The sequence below is a fragment of the Geotrypetes seraphini genome, chromosome 5, assembly GCF_902459505.1.
Source record: "Geotrypetes seraphini chromosome 5, aGeoSer1.1, whole genome shotgun sequence".
NCBI lineage: Eukaryota > Metazoa > Chordata > Amphibia > Gymnophiona > Dermophiidae > Geotrypetes > Geotrypetes seraphini.
Genome location: NC_047088.1, coordinates 152,057,993 through 152,081,161, shown reverse-complemented (window position 1 = coordinate 152,081,161; position 23,169 = coordinate 152,057,993). Strand labels below are relative to the sequence as shown.

The window sequence follows — 23,169 nt, the reverse complement described above, 5'->3', positions numbered from 1 at the left end:
TCTACTGTCTTTATATTTTGCACTGTATTAGAGGACATGAGTTACTGTTTTTTGTGGTGTTGCATTGTATCCAGGGTCTGGTTTCTTGGCGGATCAGTTTAACTTTTGTCTACATATTTCTATTTTTAGTTTGTGATTATTCCATTTTGGGCAAGGGTGTATCTCTGTTCTGTGTGTATGAAAAAGACATAGTTTTCAGTTGGCATTGACTACAGGACCAATTGACTGTGCGGGATCTGGCTTGTTTAGTTTTACAATGTATGTGTTGGTGTTCTAGTGCTCACTGCAGTGTTTAAGATGCAGCCTTTTCCTAGGTACACTCTTGTGGTGCGATATGTAGATTGGTACTAAAAATCATATTTTTCATATAGATGGGGGGGGTGTCAAAAAATGATGGGCCCCGGGTGCCACATACCCTAGGTACGCCACTGCCCCCATCCACTTTCCCTGTCCACCTCCTCTGCTGCCATGGGGTGGGGCCGATGAGGTTCTGACTCATTCCCTTTCATTTTACTGCTGACGTTTGTAGCTGCACAGTAAACAGGCGGTTTAAGAGAGAGGATGGATAGGGGCAAAGGAGCCAATAGGTCTCAAATAGATGGTATACCACATCCGTGGGGAAGGCAAAAGGGGGGAATGGTGGGGCAGAGAATGTGAATGGTGGGTGAGAGAGACATTGCATGTTATTGTCACAATAACATGCAATCCAATCAGCCGCTTTATTTAAAGCTCAACACGGAATAACCTATTAAGGTTGGCTCTAGAAAAGGAGGACGAATTGAGACATCCATGTTTGCGGTTCTACTATGTACAAAGATTGATGAGAAATACAACCGATTGACAGGATGACCCATTGAAGGTGCATCCCCCCCCCCCCCATGCTACCGCATTTTCCACCTTATTTCCAAAGATAATGATATAATTTGATAAAGATATTTCCAGACTCTTGTTTGTTTACTGTACCGCAGTATCTGGCAAGAAGGAACCTAAAGTTTCTCCTAATGCGCAAGTTTTCACAACTCCTCGCCGCGCCGCTTTGGAAGTTACTCTCGGCCCTCCTCCTTCCCGCCCCTTCCTCTCGGCACCCAATCATGGTCCAATTTTATGCAAAAGACATCAGGGATTGGCGCGGTTCGAGCTCCGTCCGCCTGTCCTTACGGGCTTTGTGAATGGAGAGGGCGGAGGCGAGGGGGCGGCGCACAGGCGTATAGTTCCAGTGTGCAAGAGACTCCGCTTACTCGCTGAGAGCCATGGCACGCGGACTGGGGAGCGTTCCGTGACAGTCGGAGAGGCGCGTGGCTAGAGTCCCATCCGCACGCGGCAGAAGCGAGGAGCCGAGTGGATGCGCTTCCGTCTCCCGAGAGCGCCCGCTCGCGGGGTGCACCAAGCGCGGGAGTCCGAGAGGCTGGGGCTTCTCTCGCAGGCGTTCAGCCTTCCCGCGTCAGTTCAGCCGCACAAAGCCGCCGTCCTCATGCTGGCTTTGCTACTCTTGCTGGGAGTCCCCCGGCCGGGCTTCGGGGCTCAACAGTACCACGGCGAGCAGGGCATCTCGGTGCCGGAGCACGGCTTCTGCCAGCCCATCTCCATCCCGCTGTGCACGGACATCGCCTACAACCAGACCATCATGCCCAACCTGTTGGGCCACACGAACCAGGAGGACGCGGGGCTCGAGGTGCACCAGTTCTACCCGCTCGTGAAAGTGCAGTGCTCGGCCGAGCTGCGCTTCTTCCTCTGCTCCATGTACGCTCCCGTGTGCACGGTGCTCGAGCAGGCCATCCCGCCGTGCCGTTCCCTGTGCGAGCGCGCACGCCACGGCTGCGAGGCGCTCATGAACAAGTTCGGCTTCCAGTGGCCCGAGCGCCTGCGCTGCGAGCACTTCCCCGTGCACGGCGCCGGCGAGATCTGCGTGGGCCAGAACAGCTCGGACGCCCCGGCCGGCGCCACCGCCCACCCCACCCCGCGCCTCCCCGACCTCCTGCTCACGCTGCCTCCGCTCGGCGGGCCCCGCTCCTTCTCCTGCCCCCGGCAGCTCCGGGTGCCCCCTTACCTGGGCTACCGCTTCCTAGGCGAGAAGGACTGCGGGGCGCCTTGCGAAGCGAGCCGGGCCAACGGGCTCATGTACTTCAAGGAGGAGGAGGTGAAGTTTGCCCGGCTCTGGGTGGGGGTCTGGTCGGTCCTGTGCTGCGTCTCCACCCTCTTCACCGTCCTTACTTACCTGGTGGACATGAGGCGCTTTTGCTACCCGGAGCGGCCCATCATTTTCCTCTCGGGCTGCTACTTCATGGTGGCCGTGGCTTACGGCGCCGGCTTCCTGCTGCAGGACAGGGCGGTCTGCGTGGACAAGTTTGCCGACGACGGCTACAGGGTGGTGGCGCAGGGCACGAAGAAGGAAGGCTGCACCATCCTCTTCATGATCCTCTACTTCTTCGGCATGGCCAGCTCCATCTGGTGGGTGATCCTGTCCCTCACCTGGTTCCTGGCTGCTGGCATGAAGTGGGGGCACGAGGCCATCGAGGCCAACTCTCAGTACTTCCACTTGGCCGCCTGGGCCGTGCCGGCGGTCAAGACCATCACCATCTTGGCCATGGGCCAGGTGGACGGGGATATCCTGAGCGGGGTCTGCTACGTGGGCATTTACAGCGTGGATTCGCTGAGCGGCTTTGTGGTGGTGCCGCTCTTTATGTACCTCTTCATCGGCACGTCCTTCCTCCTGGCTGGCTTCGTTTCTCTTTTCCGGATCCGGACCATCATGAAACACGACGGCACCAAAACGGAGAAGCTGGAGAAGCTGATGGTGAGGATCGGCGTCTTCAGCGTCCTCTACACGCTGCCCGCCACCATCGTCCTCGCCTGCTATTTTTACGAGCAGGCTTTTAGGGATGCTTGGGAAAAGACCTGGCTTATGCAAGTCTGCAAGAGCTTTGCCGTCCCTTGTCCCGCTGACCACTTTGCGCCCATGAGCCCCGACTTCACTGTTTTCATGATCAAATATCTAATGACCATGATCGTGGGCATTACTTCCGGCTTCTGGATTTGGTCGGGGAAAACCTTCAAGTCCTGGCGCCGCTTTTACTACAAATTGAGCAGCGGCAGCAAAGGGGAGACAGCTGTATGAGCCCACCCGTGCACCAGAGGGAGCAATGCTTTAAAAGGATTAGAATTGGCCGTAGCGCTAGTGAATATCAATTGTTTGCTGCTGCCGGCTGGGTCAAGCCACAGACAAACAAGAGGAACTACTTTTTTCCCCCCTTATTCCTGGCAGGTGTTGGTGGTGGTGGTAGTTTGTCCTTGCCAGGAGTAAAAACTGTCAAGGTGATAAATGAAGAAGCTGTGCCTAAAGGGTGACACTAGTGTTTTGTCATAGGCAAGTCCTGACCCCTGCTGGACCGACAAGTACTTGAGAGAGATGATTCTGTGGTGCTGATGCATATTATTTATTTTAGTGGGTTTTCTTTTTAATAGACCACAAAAATGTGAAGGGCTTAATTTTAACCTTTGAGTATATTTTCTTCGGTTTTTATTCTTTTCAAATTGGGGGGGGGGGGGGTTAATGTTAAGAAAGTATCCAAGTTTTATTAAAGTTGGATTTTGAAATACTTTATTTTCATTACTAATCTAGTGGAAGATGTGACAGTGTACTTATACAGTATATGAAATTGCATTTTCTCTACTTTGAAAACAAAAGGTTTAATCCTCTCAAACAAAAGATTAAGGCATGCATCATTAGTCTTGTTTTCCATAGGCTGAAACGTGAATTGCATCCCTTTTTCACTGGCTGTAGTTAAAACTTTAAGTACACTATGGATAAGATTTAATAATCTCAGGATTTGTTCTCTGGATTATTAAGAACATTTTTAAAAAGATGTATAGCTTTTTAATCCCCCCAGTAAGTGTAAAGTGCATTCATTGTGTGGCCCTTTAAGTGTGGACAGATAGATATCTTTCTTACAAAAGACTCTTAAAAAAAAAACAAAAAACAACACAACAACCCTGTGTGCAAATACTCATGATACTGAGCCAAAAAACCATAAACGGGTTAGTATAAAATCATTGGTACATCTGCCTTATATTTTCCTTACTATCTGGGAGAAGTTGCTTTTTGTATGGTCTTATGATTAAGTGATCAAACAGGGATTATTTAGTCTTAAAACTGGATAATTCAAGCAACTGTAGCCTGTGTGTTTGTTTTCTCTCCTCCCCCCATGAATGCTAATTTTTTAATATATAATTCCCAGTATTTGGAAGAAGGGTACTTCAGGAGAGAAAATTTCAAATTATTCATTTAACATTAACTATCTGCCATGATATTCTAAGATAATATAGAATCTTTTGTGGTAATTATGTTTGTACAAACACTTCCTATAGTATAGTCTTATAGCAAGATCATGTGCCTGATTCTCCTTTTGAATGGCAGTGACCATTCTAAAGCTGCCAAACTTTAGTGTGTAAATGAATATTAGAACTAGAGAGCTGTAACATAATGTACAAAGATAATAGAACTTCTGTTTGTAATTAGTGCTCTGAGGGTTTGTAATCAGACACACTGAACCATTTGATTTGAGTGGCAGTAGAGCTTTTGTAAATAATCCTACTTTTGTATGAACAAATGTATTTATAATGGGGCTACATTTTTACTGTTTGTCTTGAAGTGTGTAGCGGTCTCATTTTTCACATGTACAGAATGTTAAATAAAAATCGTTTTACAAGATGGTTACTCTTCCTGCTAGTTGTATAAGATGGAACTATATGCTATTGAGTCTGGTATATATTTAGCAAATGCTTTAAGATATAAAATTAGAGTTTGAGAACCAAAAAAAATCTTGTTTTCCCTTTTGAGTGGCTGGTAAAGTGGTAAAGAGGTTCTTTTCCTATTGCATAGTGATTGTTTATGTATAATTTACATGTATTTCTCGGTAGCAGTGGCCTGCTTCCTTAAATGTTATGTGAGTTTTCCAGAATGCGAGATTTATCTTGAATGACGCCCTTTTAATCTGTTACTTATCCTCCATCTTTTTTTTTTTTTTCTCTTGTCATAAATCTGGAGTAATGAGGGATTAAACTGCTTTTACTTAAAACTTTCTGATATTGCTGTTGGGCTTGCCCAGTACCGGTAATTACTCCATTATTGAGTTGCTCTACCCTTCCTCAGAGGGTATGGAGTACTTCTGAAAAGCCCAAAGCTTGAGCAGACTTGTTATCATGCAGTGTTAATTAGTGGGCAGGCCTGTCGCCTACCCTTCAGAACACAGTATGTAGTAGCTGCACTGCTTAAATTTTTTTTTCCCACAGGCCGGCAACACAGAAGTTGCTGAATTGAACTCAAGTGGGCTATAAAATCTATAGGTGTAACAATTTACTTGTAACAACAAACATTGGTACAGTACCGTTGAATGTTTCTGAAAAAGCTCTTCTTTTGTGCAGTATGCAAGATCTGAAAACTGCACACCACAAGTAAGGTCATAAGAATTGCCATACTGGGACAGACCAAAGATTTATTGAGCACAAAATCCTGGACAGGAGGAGGAGAGTGTGGCGCAGTGATTACAGCTACAACCTCAGCACCCTGAGGTGGTTGATTCAAACCATATCCTGCTCCTTCCGACCCTGGGCAAGTCACTTAATCCTCCACTTCCTCGGAAAATGCTTGAAGTACCTGTATGTAAGCCACTTTGAGTGTGGTTGTAAAACTACAAAAAGGTGGTAAGCAAATTCCTAGGACCCTGTTTCCAATAGTGGCCAACCCAGGTCCCAAGTACCTAGCTAGATACTGATTATCCTAAGAATAAGCAGTGGATTTCCCAAAGCCATCTCAATAATGGCCTATGGATGTCACTTTTACGAAATTATCCGAGCTTTTTTTAAACCCTGCCTTCTCCAGCAATGAATTCCAGAGTTTAATTACATGTTTAATTACATGCTACAATATTTTCTCTAGTTTGCTTTAAATCTACTACTTAGCTTCATCAGGTGCCCCCTAGTCCTAGTATTTTTGGATAGAGTGAACAAGCGTTTCTACCCTTTCCACTCCTCTCGCCATTTTATTGACCTCTATCATATCACCCCTGAGCCTTCTCTTCGCCAAGCTGAAGAGTGCTAGCTGCTTTAGCCTTTCATCATAGGGAAGGCATCCCAAATCTTTTAGCATTTGTTGCCCTTCTCTTTACCTTTTGTAATTCCACTACAATGCTCCCCTGCGAATTCACAGTCGGCGGTCCCGGTCATTCGCGGTATTTTCCGACCGCAAACCGCCGACCAGGAAAGGACAGCTGACGAGGCAGGAGAGGGCAGCCGGAGCGCTGGCGAGTGAAGGAAATCACTCGCTGTATGCTCCGACCACCTCTTCTTGTACTAAAGTGGGGCCTCATCAATCAGGAGCTGCTTTGACACGGGAGCGGTCGGAGCATACAGCAAGTGATTTCCTTTACTTGCCAGCGCTCCGGCTGCTCTCTCCTGACTCTCCCGCTGCCCTCTACAGTCTCCCCCATGAAAAACTGTATTCACGGTTTTTCAAGATTCGCAGGAGTTCCTGGAACGGAACCCCCGCAAATATCTGGGGAGTACTGTATATCTTTTCTGAGATACAGCGACCAGAACTGCACACAATATTCAAGATGCAGCTGTATCATAGAGTGATGTCAGGGCATTATAACATATTCATCTTTGTTTTCCATTCCTTTCCTGATAATTCCTAACATTCTATTTGCTTTCTTAGCCGCCACTGCCGCACGTTGAACTGAGGGTTTTAATGTATCCTCAATCTAGATCCTTTTCCTGGGCAGTGACACCTAACATCATGTAGCTGTAGTTCGGGTTCCTCTTTCCCACATGCATCACTTTGCACTTGCTTACATTAAAAGTCATCTTCCATTTTGAAGCCCAGTCTCACAAGGTCCTCTTGCAATTTTTCACAATTCTCTTGCGATTTAACAACTTTGAACTTTGTGTCATCAGCAAATTTAATTATCTCACTAGTTATTGCTATCTCTAGATTTCTCAAACTTTCTTGAGCCGGGGCACACTAAAGGTAGTGGCCACAGCTTGAGGCACCCAGAAGTGCAAGGATGTCACCGTGATGACATCACACACATGCGTGATATCATCACGTCGATGTCCGCATGTGCAGAGGCCCTCCAGGTGGGCCCTGAAATGCCAGTAGGGGGTGCCAGCAGGGAAGAGAGAAGGAGAGGCACTGGTGCCAGCTGATTGCCTACAGCAGTGTTTCTCAATTACTTCAAGCTAAGTACCCCCTAAGTCTAGCAAATAGAAATTGAGTACCCAAGCCACAGACCTCCCTAGGCCCACCCAAGCTCTGTCCCAGACCCATCCCCTTTACTAATGCAATTTTTTTCCATTCATTTTTCATATACACAACAGATATAAATTCTCAAAACTGACACATTTCAATCACTATATTGTAAATAAAATCATTTTACCTACCCGGCGATCCTCTGCAGGCTGCAGAGGATGCTAGAGAGAAGGGGGAAACATGCAGGCCTTTGGTGAATCGGGCAGCACCGACACTAACGCGTAGGAAAGTCGGCAGGCTCCTCTCTTCCTCAGTGTGCCAAGGCACACTTGGAATCTTTGTGTGCCTCAGCACACAGTTTGAAATACATTGCTCTAGATCAGGGGTGTCCAACCTTTTGGCTTCCCTTGGCCGCATTGGCCAATAAAAATGTTTCTGGGGCCACACAAACGCGCAGACGCTGCAGAAAGACAGAGGAGGGAGCCGGCAAGACGGTAAACACCTGGGGGCAGCAGAGGAAAACATTGCATCGCTCTCGACCGGGGCCAAACAAAATACTTCACGGGGCAACAGGTTGGACACCCCTACTCTAGATCATTGATAAATATATTAAAAAGCAGTGGTCCCAGCACAGACCTCCTGGGAAATCTCACCATTTACCCTGCTCCATTGAGAATATTGACCATTTAACCCTAAGGCTAGACTCGGGGTACTGGTCTTTGACCTAAGGGCTCCTGCGGTAGCGGATTGCTGGGCACGATGGACCACTGGTCTGACCCAGCAGCGGCAATTCTTATGTTCTTAATTAACTATAAACTGAAAGTGCCTGCCGGTGCCAAACACCACTGTAGGCATGACTAATCCTGGAAGTGGCATTAGGCACTGTAAAGCGCTTATGTAGGTGTGATTCATGTCAAAGATAAGCACTGGCAATGTAGGCCTTGAAAACCCTGGCCTACATTTCCAGTGGCCATCTTTCCCGGAGGCACGATTCTCTAAATGGTGCCATCACATGATTGACGTGTGTTCGGCCGTCAACATCAGCACGGTTTACAGATTCCAGCATTTAACATCTTCATTGCCCCAGGTACCAAAAAAAAAATAAATACAGTGGTACCTTGGATTACAAGCATAATCCGTTCCAGGAGCATGCTCATAATCCAAAATGCTCGTTTATCAAAGCGAGTTTCCCCATAGGAAATAATGGAAATTCGCTTTGATACGTTCCCACCCCCCCCCCCCACCGAGGCCAGCAGCGTTGCTCCCCCTCCCCACGAGAACCAGCATTGCTCCCCCCAAAGGCCCCGCTGCCATCAGGCACCTCCCCCCCCTGCCGCCATCGGGAACCCCCCCGGCCACCATCGGGCACCCCCTCGCCACCATTGGGAAACACCCCCCCCCCCCCACTGCAACCTGAAGTCCCCCAGAGCCCTCTTCTTACTTTAATGTAGCACCGGCATGTCGGCCTCCTCTTCTGTGCTGGCCTTGAGCATGTGCGCATGCTCAAGGCCTGCGAGTTCACGTTCTCTCTGAGGCGCCGATTTTGCGAATGTTTTGCTCGTCTTGCAAAACACTCGCAAACCGGTGCATTCGTAAACCGAGGTACCACTGTATATATATATAATATGTAAACTGCTTTGATTGTAACTAGAAAAAGGCAGTATATATAATTATTTTCCTTGTCCATGTTTGAGCTTTTTATTGTTTGTCATTTTGAAATGTAAGCTTCAACTATGAGTTCTTGGGGCAGCCCCATTTTGGAATCTTGTCACCCATTACTTCTAGTCTTGGAGCCGATTGGTTTGCAATGTTTGTATACTCTAGGTCAGTGTATAGCAAACTGTGCCAGCTGAGATTCCAGGTGTGCTGCAAGATGCCGGGGAAGAGAAGCGCCAGCTGACTGCCTACAGGACGTGCCTCTTCCAGCACCACCCGTTGGTGGCTGAGGGCCTCGTCTGGAGGTCCTTAGTGCATGCATGGACATCGACGTGATGACGTCATGCATGGGCGTTAACATCATTGCATCGACATCCGTGCACTTCTGGATGTCTTGAGCCATGGGCACCACATTTAGTGTGCTGCAGCTTCGCAAAGTTTGCGAGACACTGCTCTGAGTAGATCAGTTTGTATCTTGGTGTGCGTGAAAGCTTTGTGCATTTTAGAAGTTCTGCTGTCCTCACTAGTAGGGAGATGCAGGACTGTTTTAAATTTCAGAAACATTTGATTGAAAGCGTATTGTGGCTTGTAATGCCTTATGTATTTTGTGTTAAAACCCCCCAAAAATTGCACAGGAAGCAAATGCTGCAGGTCTTAAGAGTAACACTTGGTATACTTGACACCTCTCTGCTGACTTGATTTGCAGCTGCTGTTATTGGACAAGTACTTAAGGGCAGGCATAAAAGGAGTCACTTTGTAGAAGTTTGTTTTAGTACTGTTTAATGTGTAAATCTTTTTTTAACTCTGCAAATTAATAGATACCGTAACTTGCCCAACAAGAATAGATGGCAGTTTTTCCAGGAGTAGTAAATACATTAGAAACCCATGTAATATTGCTTATTATACTAAGCTAATTTTAAGGATTCATAACTAGTAGATAAAGTAAATCAAAAGTAGATTGAACAATGCTGTGTGCCCTCGCCTGCCAGACTTATAGATATTGTTTTTACTGCACCCCTGGGATGTGATGTCTTGGCCAGATGTTTGTCTTGTCTGCATTAATCTTGTATTATAGCCATTTATAGTCTGCTTATCAAATCTTACAGCTCAAGGCGGATTACAGATTATAAAATGGGCTAACAGCAAGTTTACATAGAAAATTTGAAACATCCCCAGAATAGGAAATTCAATTCATTGATTAATAATAATAATTTTAAAAAATGCTTTCAATTTGCCTAAATTTAGAATCTGTATTTCTTAAACTATGTGGCAGTTTATTTCAGAACTATGGCCCACAACCTACGATCTTTCCAAGTTGAGGATTTCCAACATTGAAGTTTATATGAAAATGTCAGCCTAAATTCTTGAGAGTGAGGCAAGAGATCATTGAATATAATCGGATGCCAAAGCATATACGATTAATGCTCTGATACTACTCTGACTCTCATAGGAATTTATTAGCGTCGGAGCAGTGTCTGAGCACTTAGCACTCTGAGCCACGGTAGAAACCTATACCATAGCTTAGTAAAAGGGGGAGGTGGTAATTGGCTCATAATAGCAGCCAGCACAATCATTTGCAACTGCCAATACCAAAACATAGATATTGAAACTTTTAGTGCATATGCCTTTGAACACAAAAACAAAAAACCTTCCATCATGGCTTTGAGAAGTTAATAGCACAATTGGTTTTGTAACAAATGAAAAGTTACCACTGCCTAAGAGGAGATTCAACAATAGAACAAATGAAAAGCATTAGTAAATCCTTTCTTCCTAGTGATAACATTGCTTTATTTGTGATTGATATTTATTAACCAACAAAAAGCAGGTTGAAAAATTTTTCACTAAATGGAGCAATATATCAAAACAACAAAAAATTGGAAGTAAACCTGGTATTCAAGTTGGCTGTACCTGTTACAAGACATTGTTTGGCCTTATACCTGATTAAATTATCGAACACTTTAAATTTACTGCCAGAAAATGTTTTCCTTGGCATTTTAAATTATTTGTATTTCCTACTGTAAAAGGTTGCATATATAAAAGAATTTCTGTACAATTTTATCTTTTCAAGCTGGATCATGAGATAAACCCCTTTCTGTCCTAACAAACTCTAACTTTCCCTTAGAAAAATGCTAAAGACCTACTTGTTTGACAAATTATTCTGAATATGATTATAATACACTGTGCTAGTACTGTCTGATTTGCTGTTAACCGCATTGAACTGAGAGGTTAATGCTAAAAAGGACCCCCAATTTAGTGTTCCCTCTTCTGGACTGTATTAACGCTGTATGAATCACCTGATTCCTTAATTATCCACATCAGTTGTCATATACCTGTTTGATCCTCTACCATTTTATGGAATTGTACGTATATTCCATTCTGGGGCAAGCCAAAAACAAAATCACCAAATGTTCCACAGAGAGACAGGGAAAATCAAGCAAAAAAAAACAAGCAAAACTATGGAATCGAACTGGATTAAAGGTTTATTAAAAAGTCTTTACTATAAAATTGATGCAGATCAATTGATCATTCCATATATGTTCCTTATAAAACACTGAGAATTTTTGTGGTATGGACCTGACACAGTGTTTCGGTAATGAAAAACTTGGAGTCCGATATGATGACACCGCAAAATGAAGATATGTTGAAAAGCATCCAAGACCAATTGTGAGCTAGAGTACGGAGCGCCGACAGTGCAACAAACACTCAGCGAGTACAAGCAGTCCCGGACTGTGTTTTTTATATGGAATGATCAACTGATCTGCATCACTTTTATTGTGAAGACTTTTTAGTAAACTTTTAATCAAGATCATCACTTCCACAGTTGTTTTTATTTTTTCCTTGGTATTCCATTTTGTGACCATCACATCTAACAAGCTTTCGACCACTGCACAGATATTCAGCCAGTTACACTTCCCCCTCCGTATTCACGAATTCCGTATCTACAGATTTGCTTATTCGCAGTTTTAAACGAAAAAAATCACTTTCATTTTTTTGGGGCTATTTTAAGCCCTGTAAGCTCCCTCTTAAGCCTTACCTGGTAGTTAGCAGGTTTTCGGGGCAGGAGCGATCTTCCCACGCTCCTGCCCCATGCAGATCGCTCACAGGAAATGGCTCGAGAGACTACAGGAGCTCAAGGCAGCCATTTCTTGTGAGCGATCTGCACGGGGCAGGAGCGTGGGAGGATCGCTCTTGCCTGAAAACCCACTAGACCACCAGGTAAGGCTTAAGGGGGGGGGGGGGCTTTCAGGGCTTAAAATAGCCTGAGGAAGCGGGGGTTAGGGACAGAACTGGCCCAAATATTATTTGTGGTTTTTACATATTCGCGGGCCGGCTCTGCTCCGAACCCCCACGAATACGGAGGGGGAAGAGATAGTTCCTTTTGGATTTAGTGGTTAGCACCAACCTGATGCCATGAACCCAGTTAACTGTGTTCCTATCACTCCTCTCTGATTTACATAAGTTTTAGATTTTACAACATTTTTTTAATACTGTTCCATGCTTAATCCAATGTTTGGGTCGTCTTTCCTGTCTTACTAATATATGACATGTTTAATATCCAAAACTTTGTAGATCTTTTACACAAAATATTGTGAATAATATTTCTGATATTGGGATGTTTCTTGACCCTGGAGGGTGGAGATTGGGGTAGTAAGCTGTAAGTTCATCAGCTTGTGGTCCTCCAAGTTTTACACTTGTCCACAAACAAGAGGTTAATTTTGTTACTCCCCCTACCATTTTCAAAGAGGAGGAAAAGATATGTTAGCTATTGTACTATCATTTGCATTGCCTCTTTTAGAGTGGCATATGCGACTTCAGACTGCCATATGCACTCCAGAAGGTCTTACTGAAAACAATAAAAAACATATTTTAACTGTTAGGATTCAGCCATGATTATTAGAATCATTTGTAACAAATCACAACACCTGGGTAACTTGTAATGGAGGTTACAGAGTAATTTCTACATTGACAAATTCTTGTGCGGGCCTACAATGCTGTAGAAGTGACAAAGCAAGTGGCAGGGGAGCTTGCAAGCTCACTGTTCTTAACTAGTGAACTCATACCCCATTTTATTGTATAATTTAAATCATCATTGAAAATGAGATGGGACCATCATTTTTATATAGGAGGAAGATGCCTTGGTCATGTATTGTTCTCTGTGTATGAGCTCCAGACAGGCTTCTTGTAGTGGCATTAACAGATGTAACTACAAGCAAGTTACTTTTAAAACAACTGAAAGGCAGTCCTCTGGCTACTAAAGTATTACTAGCCACTAATTCAGACAGTGCATTGCTAGTACTGTCTGGATTCCATTTCCTCTTGTTTTGTTGTGGGCCTGGCATCAACTTTTGCTGCTTTTCTTATTTCAAATTTTTTCATCATACCATTCATACAGAACAGTAAAGAATAAAGATACAAAACCCCATGATGAAAATTTAAAGAAAAATAAATTCTCCTAAAAATCTTTCTAGCCTACATTTATTGGAGAAGTTAGTGTGGGATCACCTCTCCAGTTATCTGAGGCTTTTTCTTTCACTTGAAAGACTATTGGCACAGCTGTTTTGGCATGTTTTCAATGGAGAGGGTTTTTTAAAAAAATTAATATTTTTCCTCCGTTCCCTACTTTTTTGGATTTTGTTTACATTCTTTTTACAACATTCCATTTCTCCTCTTCATAAACATACATGCTTTAGGTTTTGGGAGAGGGGTAGAATAAAGCAACAGCTGACTCTTGACCTCTTTTTTTTTTTTTTTTCTAAAGTTGGGACTTCCTTTGTGTACACATTCACAAGTATATGGTAATACTGTAATTTACTAGCTCAGCAAGGACACCCAAAGAAGCAGCACATGGCAAATACATTTTCTGCAAGGTCTCAAAACCTTCCTGTCTACTGCATCAGTAAACTGTTATCTTTTTCAGCTCTATCAGGTTAGGGCTCTGTTATCATGTGTGTCCTGTGAAGAAAAGTTCCCAGATGCAAATGTACATAACTTTTTTTTTTCTAGTATACATCAGCTGTTGCTGGCTACATTTGTTTTGTGCTCAGTTAAAAATATTTTACCAAAGCACGACCGAGCTGAAAATGCATTAAACTGCCAAAATTGAATGAAAAGTAGAAGGGATTGAATTAAAGAATGCTTATATGAAAGATGTAGGAATGGGTACAAAAATCAGGATATTTTAAAGATATATATATTTAATCAGCTATTTTACACCCCTGCCCCCTCCTTTTGTTTTTTCTACCACGGCCCAGAGTTCTAAAATTCCTATGAGCATCATAGCAGTGTTGGAACATTTGTTGCTCAAGGCCATGGTAGAAACCTCTACCACAGCTTAGTAAAAGGGCCTTAACTAGCAAGCCAGTTCACATCTCCATGGAAGTAGTAAGCATAAGACTCAAACTGTTAACACAGTCTGAAACTTATGAGACGTGTTAATTTTTCAACAGTGTGCATATAATCTAATGTGAAACTTTCTCCCCCCTCCCACCCAGTCCTTTAATTTTGATCTTACTAGAATGTTTTGTTCACTAACATTATTACATTACTGATTTCAGCACAAATACTGACTTTAAAATACCCTCCCCCTTCCCATTCTGCTATACCATGATTTAGGGAGAGAGACGGGAGGGAAGTGGTCTGCCCTGGCTTGGAATTCTGAGCAGTGACCCCTTGTGACCCAGGGCTGTTTTCTTTATACTGAAGAAATGCCTTTTAGCACTAAACCTTCACATTCCTCTACTGAGAAAAATACAACATATGAAAAACAGGATAATGTCAGTTACTTCAGTTTATAAAGCATTTAGGGACTGTTAATAAATGTACGTTACAGCTTTAAAGAGAATTATAATCCCTACTACTTTTTTTTTTTTTTTTTTTCAATTTAATATTGTTGCCAGTACTGAATTAGTTCTTCCCATGAAGTTTATTTTCAGGAGGCTAAAATATGAGCTATTGTCTATAATGACATCCAGATCCCTTTCTTGAACGCTAACCCCCAGAAAGGGATCTGGGTGTCATTGTAGACAATATGATGAAACCTTCCACCCAATGTTCGACAGTGGCCAAAAAAGCAAACAAGATTGCTAGGAATTATTTTTAAAAAAGGGACGATTAACAAGAGTAAAAATATTATAATGCATCTGTATTGTTCCATGGTGCGTTCAATTCTGGTCTCCTTATCTCAAAAAAGATATAGTGGCGCTAGAAAAGGTTCAAAGAAGAGCGACTAAGATGGTAACGGGAATGGAACTCCTCTCATATGAGGAAAGACTAAAAAGGTTAGGGCTCTTCAGCTTGGAAAAGAGAAGGCTGAGGGGAGATATGATTGAAGTCTACATATAAAACCACCGTAGCCAATAGGGTAGCTGGAATAGCTACCTCCCTCATTGAAGATTCCAATAATAATGTTATGTCCATTTGTTCACCCTGACCTTGTTGTTCTGGTAGACGCTGTTCTTCCGAATTTTTTGATGTTGGCAAATAATATATTTTGGAAAAGGGAGGAAAGGCATCATTAGGAACATTAAGAACTTCACAAAAGTACTTTTTCAAAACTTCTTTTGCTGATAAAGAAGGAATCTTTGGGAAGTTCAAAAATCTAAGATTATTCAACCGCATATTATTTTCCATCATTTCCACCTTTCTCCTAAGATTGATATTGTCTTTAATCAGTGTCGTTTGAACTTGATTTACTTCATTTATCTTTTTATCTATTTTTTCCACATTAGTTTTCATCAATGTATTTTCCTGTTTAAGTCCATTTATTTCATTTCTTTGTTCTAGGAATTTATCTTCTAGTGCTTTAATTTGTGGTGACAATGTTTGTCCCAGAGTAATTACCAAGTCCCAAATAGAGTCTAGGGTAACATTCATGGGTTTAGGAACAGAGAATATACTTGCTTGCATTGTCCCAGCTTCCACAGCAATGACAGTCTTCTCCCTCTGGGAGCCTTGTTCTATTTCATGTTCCCTCGTTGTTCTCACCGCAGTCTCCTCTTCCTCCGGTGCTACGCCCATTTCAGCCTCCCGGGAGACAAAGTCTGCCTCCTCGGACTGACTACTCTCCCGTGGAGAGCTAGCACGCTGCGGCTGAGGGGGCGGGGTTCTGGCGTCGGGGCTCAGAGTGGACTCTAGCCCAGGGAAGCTTGCCGCGACCTCACTCCTTCCCGGCGATTCCAGCGGGCGACTCCCCGATGCAGCTGCTGCCTCTTGGTTTAGACGCCGCAAGAAATCCTCCATGGACATCTGAAGAGGAGTCTCCGGGCGCCTCGAGGCTCCAGAAGCACCTTTCCCTCTCCTTTTCGGCATCGATAAAGCTGTGAGTAATCGTTGTTACTTGGAGTCTCTGGCGGCGTCTCTCTCACTCTCATCTGCTCGCGGCCATCTTGGATCGCCTTACCCCCAAACCCTCGTCTTTCCTGTCTTACTAATATATGACATGTTTAATATCCAAAACTTTGTAGATGCAGTGCTCATTTTTAAACGAAGGTTTTGCCTGTGAGGTTACCACTCAACCACCTATTATATCCACCTCTGTGGTGGTGGGAGGGCCCGTTCTGAGGTTTTTTCCTTCTTTTTGAGCTAAACACTGAGCCTCACTGGCTTCTCATTATCTCTGCATTACTGTATCATCATTTTATCTCAATAGTCTCCAATTGAAAGTGTATAGTTTACATATGCTAGGTACGCCACTGTCTCCAAGAAGCAGACTTGTTAAGCTAATGCTGTGCAGGCATATTGCTCCTAGAGAAAAGTGGATTCCTTGAAGGTTGTTACTTGTTATTGAAGCAGTCAGTAAAACTCTTGCATGGCACTGTCTTAGGAAACTTTGTATGTGGGTCCAATAAAAGGTGTCACACACATGCAAAAAAAAAAATCCAGGCTTGGTCTTAATGAAGTAATAAGGATAAGCCCTGGGAGAAAAAGTGGTGTAGGGACCTCAAGACATTGTATCTACATCTGGCCTGATGGTGGTAGCTGTTAAATCAAAAGTGATTCAGGAGCTCTCTCAGTCTAATCCAAGAAGTCTCAGTACCTGGCTTCTGTTATGCTGCCCCAGTACACCATCTCCATCCACACAGGTACAATTACCATTATTTAATCCCAACCTCTTTCTTCCTAAGATATATCACAGTTTATTAGAACTGGCATTAAAGGGCTCCAACAACCTCCTCTCTGACCACAGCCTCCAGCATTTGGCAGCTGCTTAAATTAGAGGAGACGAGGAAGAGATGTAAGGAGCTATATGTATGTCACTGCACTCATCAAAAGTACAATGCAATCAACCTTTAAAGAGTCACTTTACCCAGAGAAAGCCTGCTCTCTAACAGTACTTTCACCTTCCACAAGCAGAAAGCCACCTATAAACAAAGATGATACTCCACACAACTCCTCCTCAATGTCCATGGCTCAGCCCCAACTGTCTATCATATCTACCTTTTTAATCATACCCCCACTGTACCTTTTAAAAAAACCTTGTACCCTTTTAAATTCTTCCCTCCCTCCCCAATATCTTTTTAAACACCGTCGCCAGACCACCTTTTTAAAAGACCCCTCCCCCCCCGCTGCCGCAAGACCATGTTTTTTAAACAACCAACCCCCCGGCCGCCACTGTACCTTTTTCAAGCAGCCTGGTGGTCTAGCGTATATCCCTTCCTCGACGGCTCCGCACTGCTTCCGGGCAGCAAGCGCACGAGTCAGGAGCATGGCGGTCAGGACCAAGCTGTACATGCTCCCGCTTGGGCCTGCACTGCTTTCCCAATGGCTTCCATATGCTGATGCTGATTTTAGTGCGGCTGTAAAATGGTGGCATTGCCCATATTTCTTATTAAAGGCCACATACTAATTTCCCAAGTAGAATGTGGCCATTAGTGTGTGAACCCTTACTGCCCCCTTCTAACTAGGCAGTAAGGTCCTGATTCTATAAATTGGGCTGGATGTTAGGCAGTGGCGTACCTAGCATATGTGACACCCGGGGCCCATCATTTTTTGACCCCCCCTCCATCTGTATGAAAACATGATTTTTAGTAACAATCCACACGTCACACATTAGTACCTAGGAAAAGGCAGCATCTTACATAGTGCAATGAGCAGTACAACATCAATACACCCATTGTAAAACTAAACAAGCCAGACTACTACAGATCAATTCTGCAGTCAATCCTAACAAAAAACCATGTCTTTCGAACACACAAAACACCTTCGCTTAGTATGGAATATGTAATCACAAACTAACCCCTCCCTCTTTTACAAAACTGTAGTATGGATTTTAGCCACAGAGGTAACAGCTCTGACGCTCATAGAATTCTGAGCATCAGAGCTGCTACCACCACAGCTGGCACTAAAAAACGCTCCACAGTTTTGTAAAAGTGGGGATAAAATAGAAATACATAGACAAAGGTAAAATTGAACCAGCAAGAAGCTGGACTCTGCATACAATGCACCACAGAAACAGTGACACATGTCTCCTAAAGCAATAAATAAATAGAAAATTTTTTTCTACCTTTGTCTTCTGTGGTTTCTGCTTTCCTCATCTTCTTGTAACTCTCTTCCTTCCATCCACTGGCTGCTGTCTCTCTTCCCCTATATGGCATCTTCTCTCCTTCTATGCCCCTTCCAGAAACTGTATGCCTCCCCTTTCCATCTCTCCTTTCACCCCCATTGGTCTGGCATCTCTCTCCTCTCCCACACCTCTCCTCTGCAATCCCTTTCCCTTTTTTTCCCTCATTTTCCTTTTCAATTTATTTTCTGCATCTGTCTAGATTACGTTATTACTACCCTCTCATCAATTTCCTTTTTAACTGTCTACCTAAAGCTTGTCACCTCTTTCCCTCACCCCTCCAGTGTTTCCTTAACTCAATCCTTTTCTCCCCATCATGTGCCCTCTTTTTATTTATTCCCTCCTTCCATCGTGTACCCTCTTTCTCTAACCCTTCCATCTAGTACCTTCTCCTCTCTCTGTCCACTTCCATCCAGCATCTGCTCCCCTCTTTTTCTCCTCCCATTTCCTTCCTGCATTTGCACCCTTATCTCTCCCATCTGCACTTCCATCCAGCTTAGGCTCCCCACTACCATCCAATGTCTGCCCTTTCTCTCTCCATCCACCCCTCTTCAATCAGCATCTGCCCCCTTTCTTTCCCTCCAATATCCTTCCCCCTTATGTCTCTCCCCTTTCTGTGTACATAATTCCATCAGCACCACCCTTCCATACTACCCTGCCCCCTTTCTTTCCCTCCACTACTCTTCCATTCCAGCAGTCCTGCTCCTTTCTCTCCCTTCATGCAGCAAGGTCCCGCGATGACTGTAGCTTCCGGCTGCCAGTCTACCCTACTCCAACATACTTTCTCTGGAGCGGACTCAGTAGCCGCATGCTGAAAGGTCCCACGATGACTCGTCTGCTGGCTCTGCTCCGGAAGAAGTAAGTTACGTTGGAGGGGGTAGATCCGGCAGACGCAGGGAGTTGCAGAAAAGTCCCACAATGACTGCGTCTGCCGGGTCCTCCCCCTCCAACGTAACTTACTTCTTCCGGAGCAGACCTTCCTGCACCTCAGCACGGCTGCCGAGTCTGCTGCAGAGAAAGTAAGTCAGAGGTAACGGGACCATTTATTTTTTTTCATCAAAAGGGGACATCTATTAAGTGACTGTGTATCCTTTCTTTCATTTCTTTCTTTCTGCATTCAGGCCCAACAATTGTCACTTTCTATTCCCTCCCTCTTTCCTTCCCATGTCCTTAGTGCCCCCAGTGCCTCTGTCCCGTGTCCATAGTGCCCCCAGTGCCTCAGTCCTGTGTCCTTAGTGCCCCCAATGCCTCCTTATGTCCCCCACTGCCTTCCAGATTTTGTCCACCCCCACAGCCAGCCTGCCTGCATGCCTACCTATCTCCCTCCCTCCCTGCCGCGCTAAAACCAGCCAGCTTGCCTGCCTACATCCTTCCCTCTCTGCTGCGGGAAAAAAGCCTCTCTCCTTCCTTTCCCCCAGTCTGCGCCGCTGTAGTCTTACCTCCCCGCTGCTGCTACTAATCGCCAACAAGAAGTCTTCTTTCTGACGTCAATTCTGACATTTGAGAGGACGTTCTGGGCCAGCCATGCAGTGATTGGCTGGCCCGTAACGTCCTCTCCAATGTCAGAATTGACGTCGGAAAGAACATAAGAACATAAGAAATGCCTCCGCTGGTCCATCCTCCTGAGGTCCATCGCGCCCAGCAGTCCGCTCACGCGGTGGCCCAACAGGTCCAGGACCTGTGCAGTAAATTTCTATCTATACCCCTCTATCCCCTTTTCCAGCAGGAATTTGTCCAATCCTTTCTTAAACCCCAGTACCGTACTCTGCCCTATAACATCCTCTGGAATTGCATTCCAGGTGTCCACCACACGTTGTGTAAAGAAGAACTTCCTAGCATTTGTTTTGAATTTGCCCCCTTTCAACTTTTCCGAATGCCCTCTTGTTTTTTTATTTTCTGAAAGTTTGAAGAATCTGTCCCTCTCTACTCTCTCTATGCCCTTCATGATCTTGTAAGTCTCTATCATATCCCCTCTTAATCTTCTCTTTTCCAGGGAAAAGAGTCCCAGTTTATCCAATCTCTCAGCATATGAAAGGCTTTCCATCCCCTTAATCAGTCTTGTCGCTCTCCTCTGAACTCTCTCGAGTAATGCCATGTCCTTCTTAAGGTACGGTGACCAATACTGGACGCAGTACTCAAGATGTGGACGCACCATTGCCCGATACAGCGGCAGGATAACTTCTTTCGTTCTGGTTGTAATACCCTTCTTGATTATACCTAGCATTCTATTCGCTCTCTTAGCAGCCGCTGTGCACTGTGCTGTCGGCTTCATTGTCATGTCCACTATCACCCCCAAGTCCCTTTCTTGGGTACTCTCATTCAATAACATCCCTCCCATCGCATAATTATACCTCTGGTTTTTGCTTCCCACATGCAATACTTTACACTTCTCAACATTGAATTTCATCTGCCATCTCTCTGCCCATTCCCCTAGTTTGTCCAAGTCTCTTTGCAATTCTTCGCAGTCCTCCTTTGTCCGAGCTCCACTAAATAGTTTGGTGTCGTCTGCAAATTTTATTATCTCACACTTCGTCCCTGTTTCTAGATCATTTATGAATACGTTAAAAGCAGCGGCCCGAACACCGAGCCCTGCAGAACACCACTCGTGACCTTTCTCCAGTCTGAGTAGTGGCCCTTCACCCCTACCCTCTGTTTCCTACCTTCTAACCAATTTCCGATCCATCTATGCACGTCTCCATCCACCCCATGGTTCTTCAGTTTCCTGAGTAGACGTTCATGAGGCACCTTGTCAAAGGCTTTCTGGAAATCTAGATCATCATATACCTAGATTTCCAGAAAGCCAGGTATATGATGTCTATGGGGTCTTCTCTGTCCATCTGTTTGTTAATTCCTTTGAAGAAGTGCAGTAAGTTAGTCAGGCACGACCTTCCCCTGCAGAAACCATGTTGGCTGGTTATCAGAAGTTCGTTTCTTTCAAAATGTTCATCGATGTTTTCTTTTATCAGTGCTTCCGCCATTTTCCCCGGAACCGAGGTCAGACTCACCGGTCTGTAGTTTCCCGGGTCACCTCTTGATCCCTTTTTAAAGATGGGCGTAACATTGGCTATTTTCCAATCCTCCGGAATCACACCTGTTTTCAGAGATAGGTTGCAAATTTGCTGCAGTAGTTCCGCTATTTCCTCCTTTAGTTCCTTCAGAACCCTTGGATGGATTCCATCCGGTCCCGGCAATTTGTCAGTTTTTAGTTTTTCTATCTGCCTGCATACATCATCAAGGCTCACTTCCATGGATGTTAACTTCTGTGCTTGATTTCCCTTGAAGATTTGTTCAGGTTCCGGTATGTTGGTTGTGTCTTCGCTTGTAAATACAGACGAAAAGAACCTGTTAAGTCTTTCTGCGATCTCTTTCTCTTCCCTCACCGCTCCCTTCCGGTCTCCATCGTCCAGTGGTCCCACCTCCTCCCTAGCCAGCTGTTTCCCTTTAATATATCTAAAGAACGGCTTGAAATTTCGTGCTTCCCTGGCTAGCCTCTCTTCATACTCTTTTTTGGCTTTTCGAACCACACGGTGACATTCTTTTTGATACTTTCTGTGCTCTTTCCAGTTTCCCTCAGATTTGTCCTTTTTCCATTTTCTGAATGAGTTTTTCTTATTGCCTATCGCTTCCTTCACTATTTTAGTTATCCACGCCGGGTCTTTTGTTCGACTCTTGTTGCACCCTTTTCTGAATCTGGGGATATACAGATTTTGCGCCTCGCTCACCGTGTCCTTGAAAAAGGACCAGGCATGTTCTACCGTATGCCATTTTTTGGAAGTGTTCCTAAGTTTCTTCTTTACCATTCTTCTCATTGCTTCGTAGTTTCCCTTCCTGAAGTTAAAAGTTGTCGCTATGGTTCTCTTTCCTTTCAGTATTCCTATTTCCACCTTGAACTTGATCATATTATGATCGCTGTTTCCCAACGGTCCCACTACTTCCACTTCCTTTGCAGGTCCCTTTAGCCCATTTAGGATTAGATCCAGAGTGGCATTTCCTCTCGTCGGTTCTCTAACAAGCTGTTCCAAGAAGCAATCTTGTACAGTCTCCAGAAAGTCTGTCTCCCTAGCGCATCTTGAGCTTCCAAGACTCCAGTCTATCCCAGGGTAGTTGAAGTCTCCCATAATAACTGTGTTACCGCTTTTGCATTCTCGCTTCATCTCGGCTTCCATTTCTTCATCGATTTCTCCGGTTTGTCCGGGTGGACGATAGTATAGACCTATCTTTATTTCAGGCCCTTTCCTTCCTGGTATTTTAACCCATAGCGATTCTAGCTTGTTGGCCGTCTCTGCTGTGTCCATTCTTGTCGATTGTATGCTTTCTTTTATGTATATTGCTATTCCACCGCCTTTCTGTCCTAATCTGTCTTGGCGATAGAGTTTGTACCCCGGCAGTGCTGTATCCCATCTGCTTTCCTCATTCCACCATGTCTCGGCGATTAGCAGCAGCAGCGTGGAGGTAAGACTGCAGTGGCGCGGGGGAAAAGAAGGAGGTGCAGGTCCAGTTGCACAGTAGGGCAGAAGGACCCGGACCTGGCAGGCTGTGCACCCAGGGTGGACCGCCCCCCTTGGTACGCCACTGATGTTAGGTGCCTAGATTGGCATACCTAGCTGTTCTAGGCGGCTAACTTACCCCCCCCCCCTTTTACAATACCGTAGCAAGATTTTTAGTAACAGCTCCGAAGCTCATAGAATTTCTATTTAGGCCTGTGCTA

The 23,169-nt window shown here is 44.6% G+C and overlaps 1 protein-coding gene across 1 annotated transcript; it reads left to right on the top strand.

Moving 5' to 3' along the window:
• The first annotated feature begins 1,197 nt into the window (after window positions 1-1,197).
• Window positions 1,198-4,706, top strand: FZD7 (frizzled class receptor 7). The gene has a single exon (XM_033947155.1). The coding sequence runs from the start codon at window positions 1,343-1,345 to the stop codon at window positions 3,113-3,115; it is 1,773 nt and encodes a 590-aa protein (XP_033803046.1). The 5' UTR covers window positions 1,198-1,342; the 3' UTR covers window positions 3,116-4,706.
• The last annotated feature ends 18,463 nt before the right edge of the window (window positions 4,707-23,169 follow it).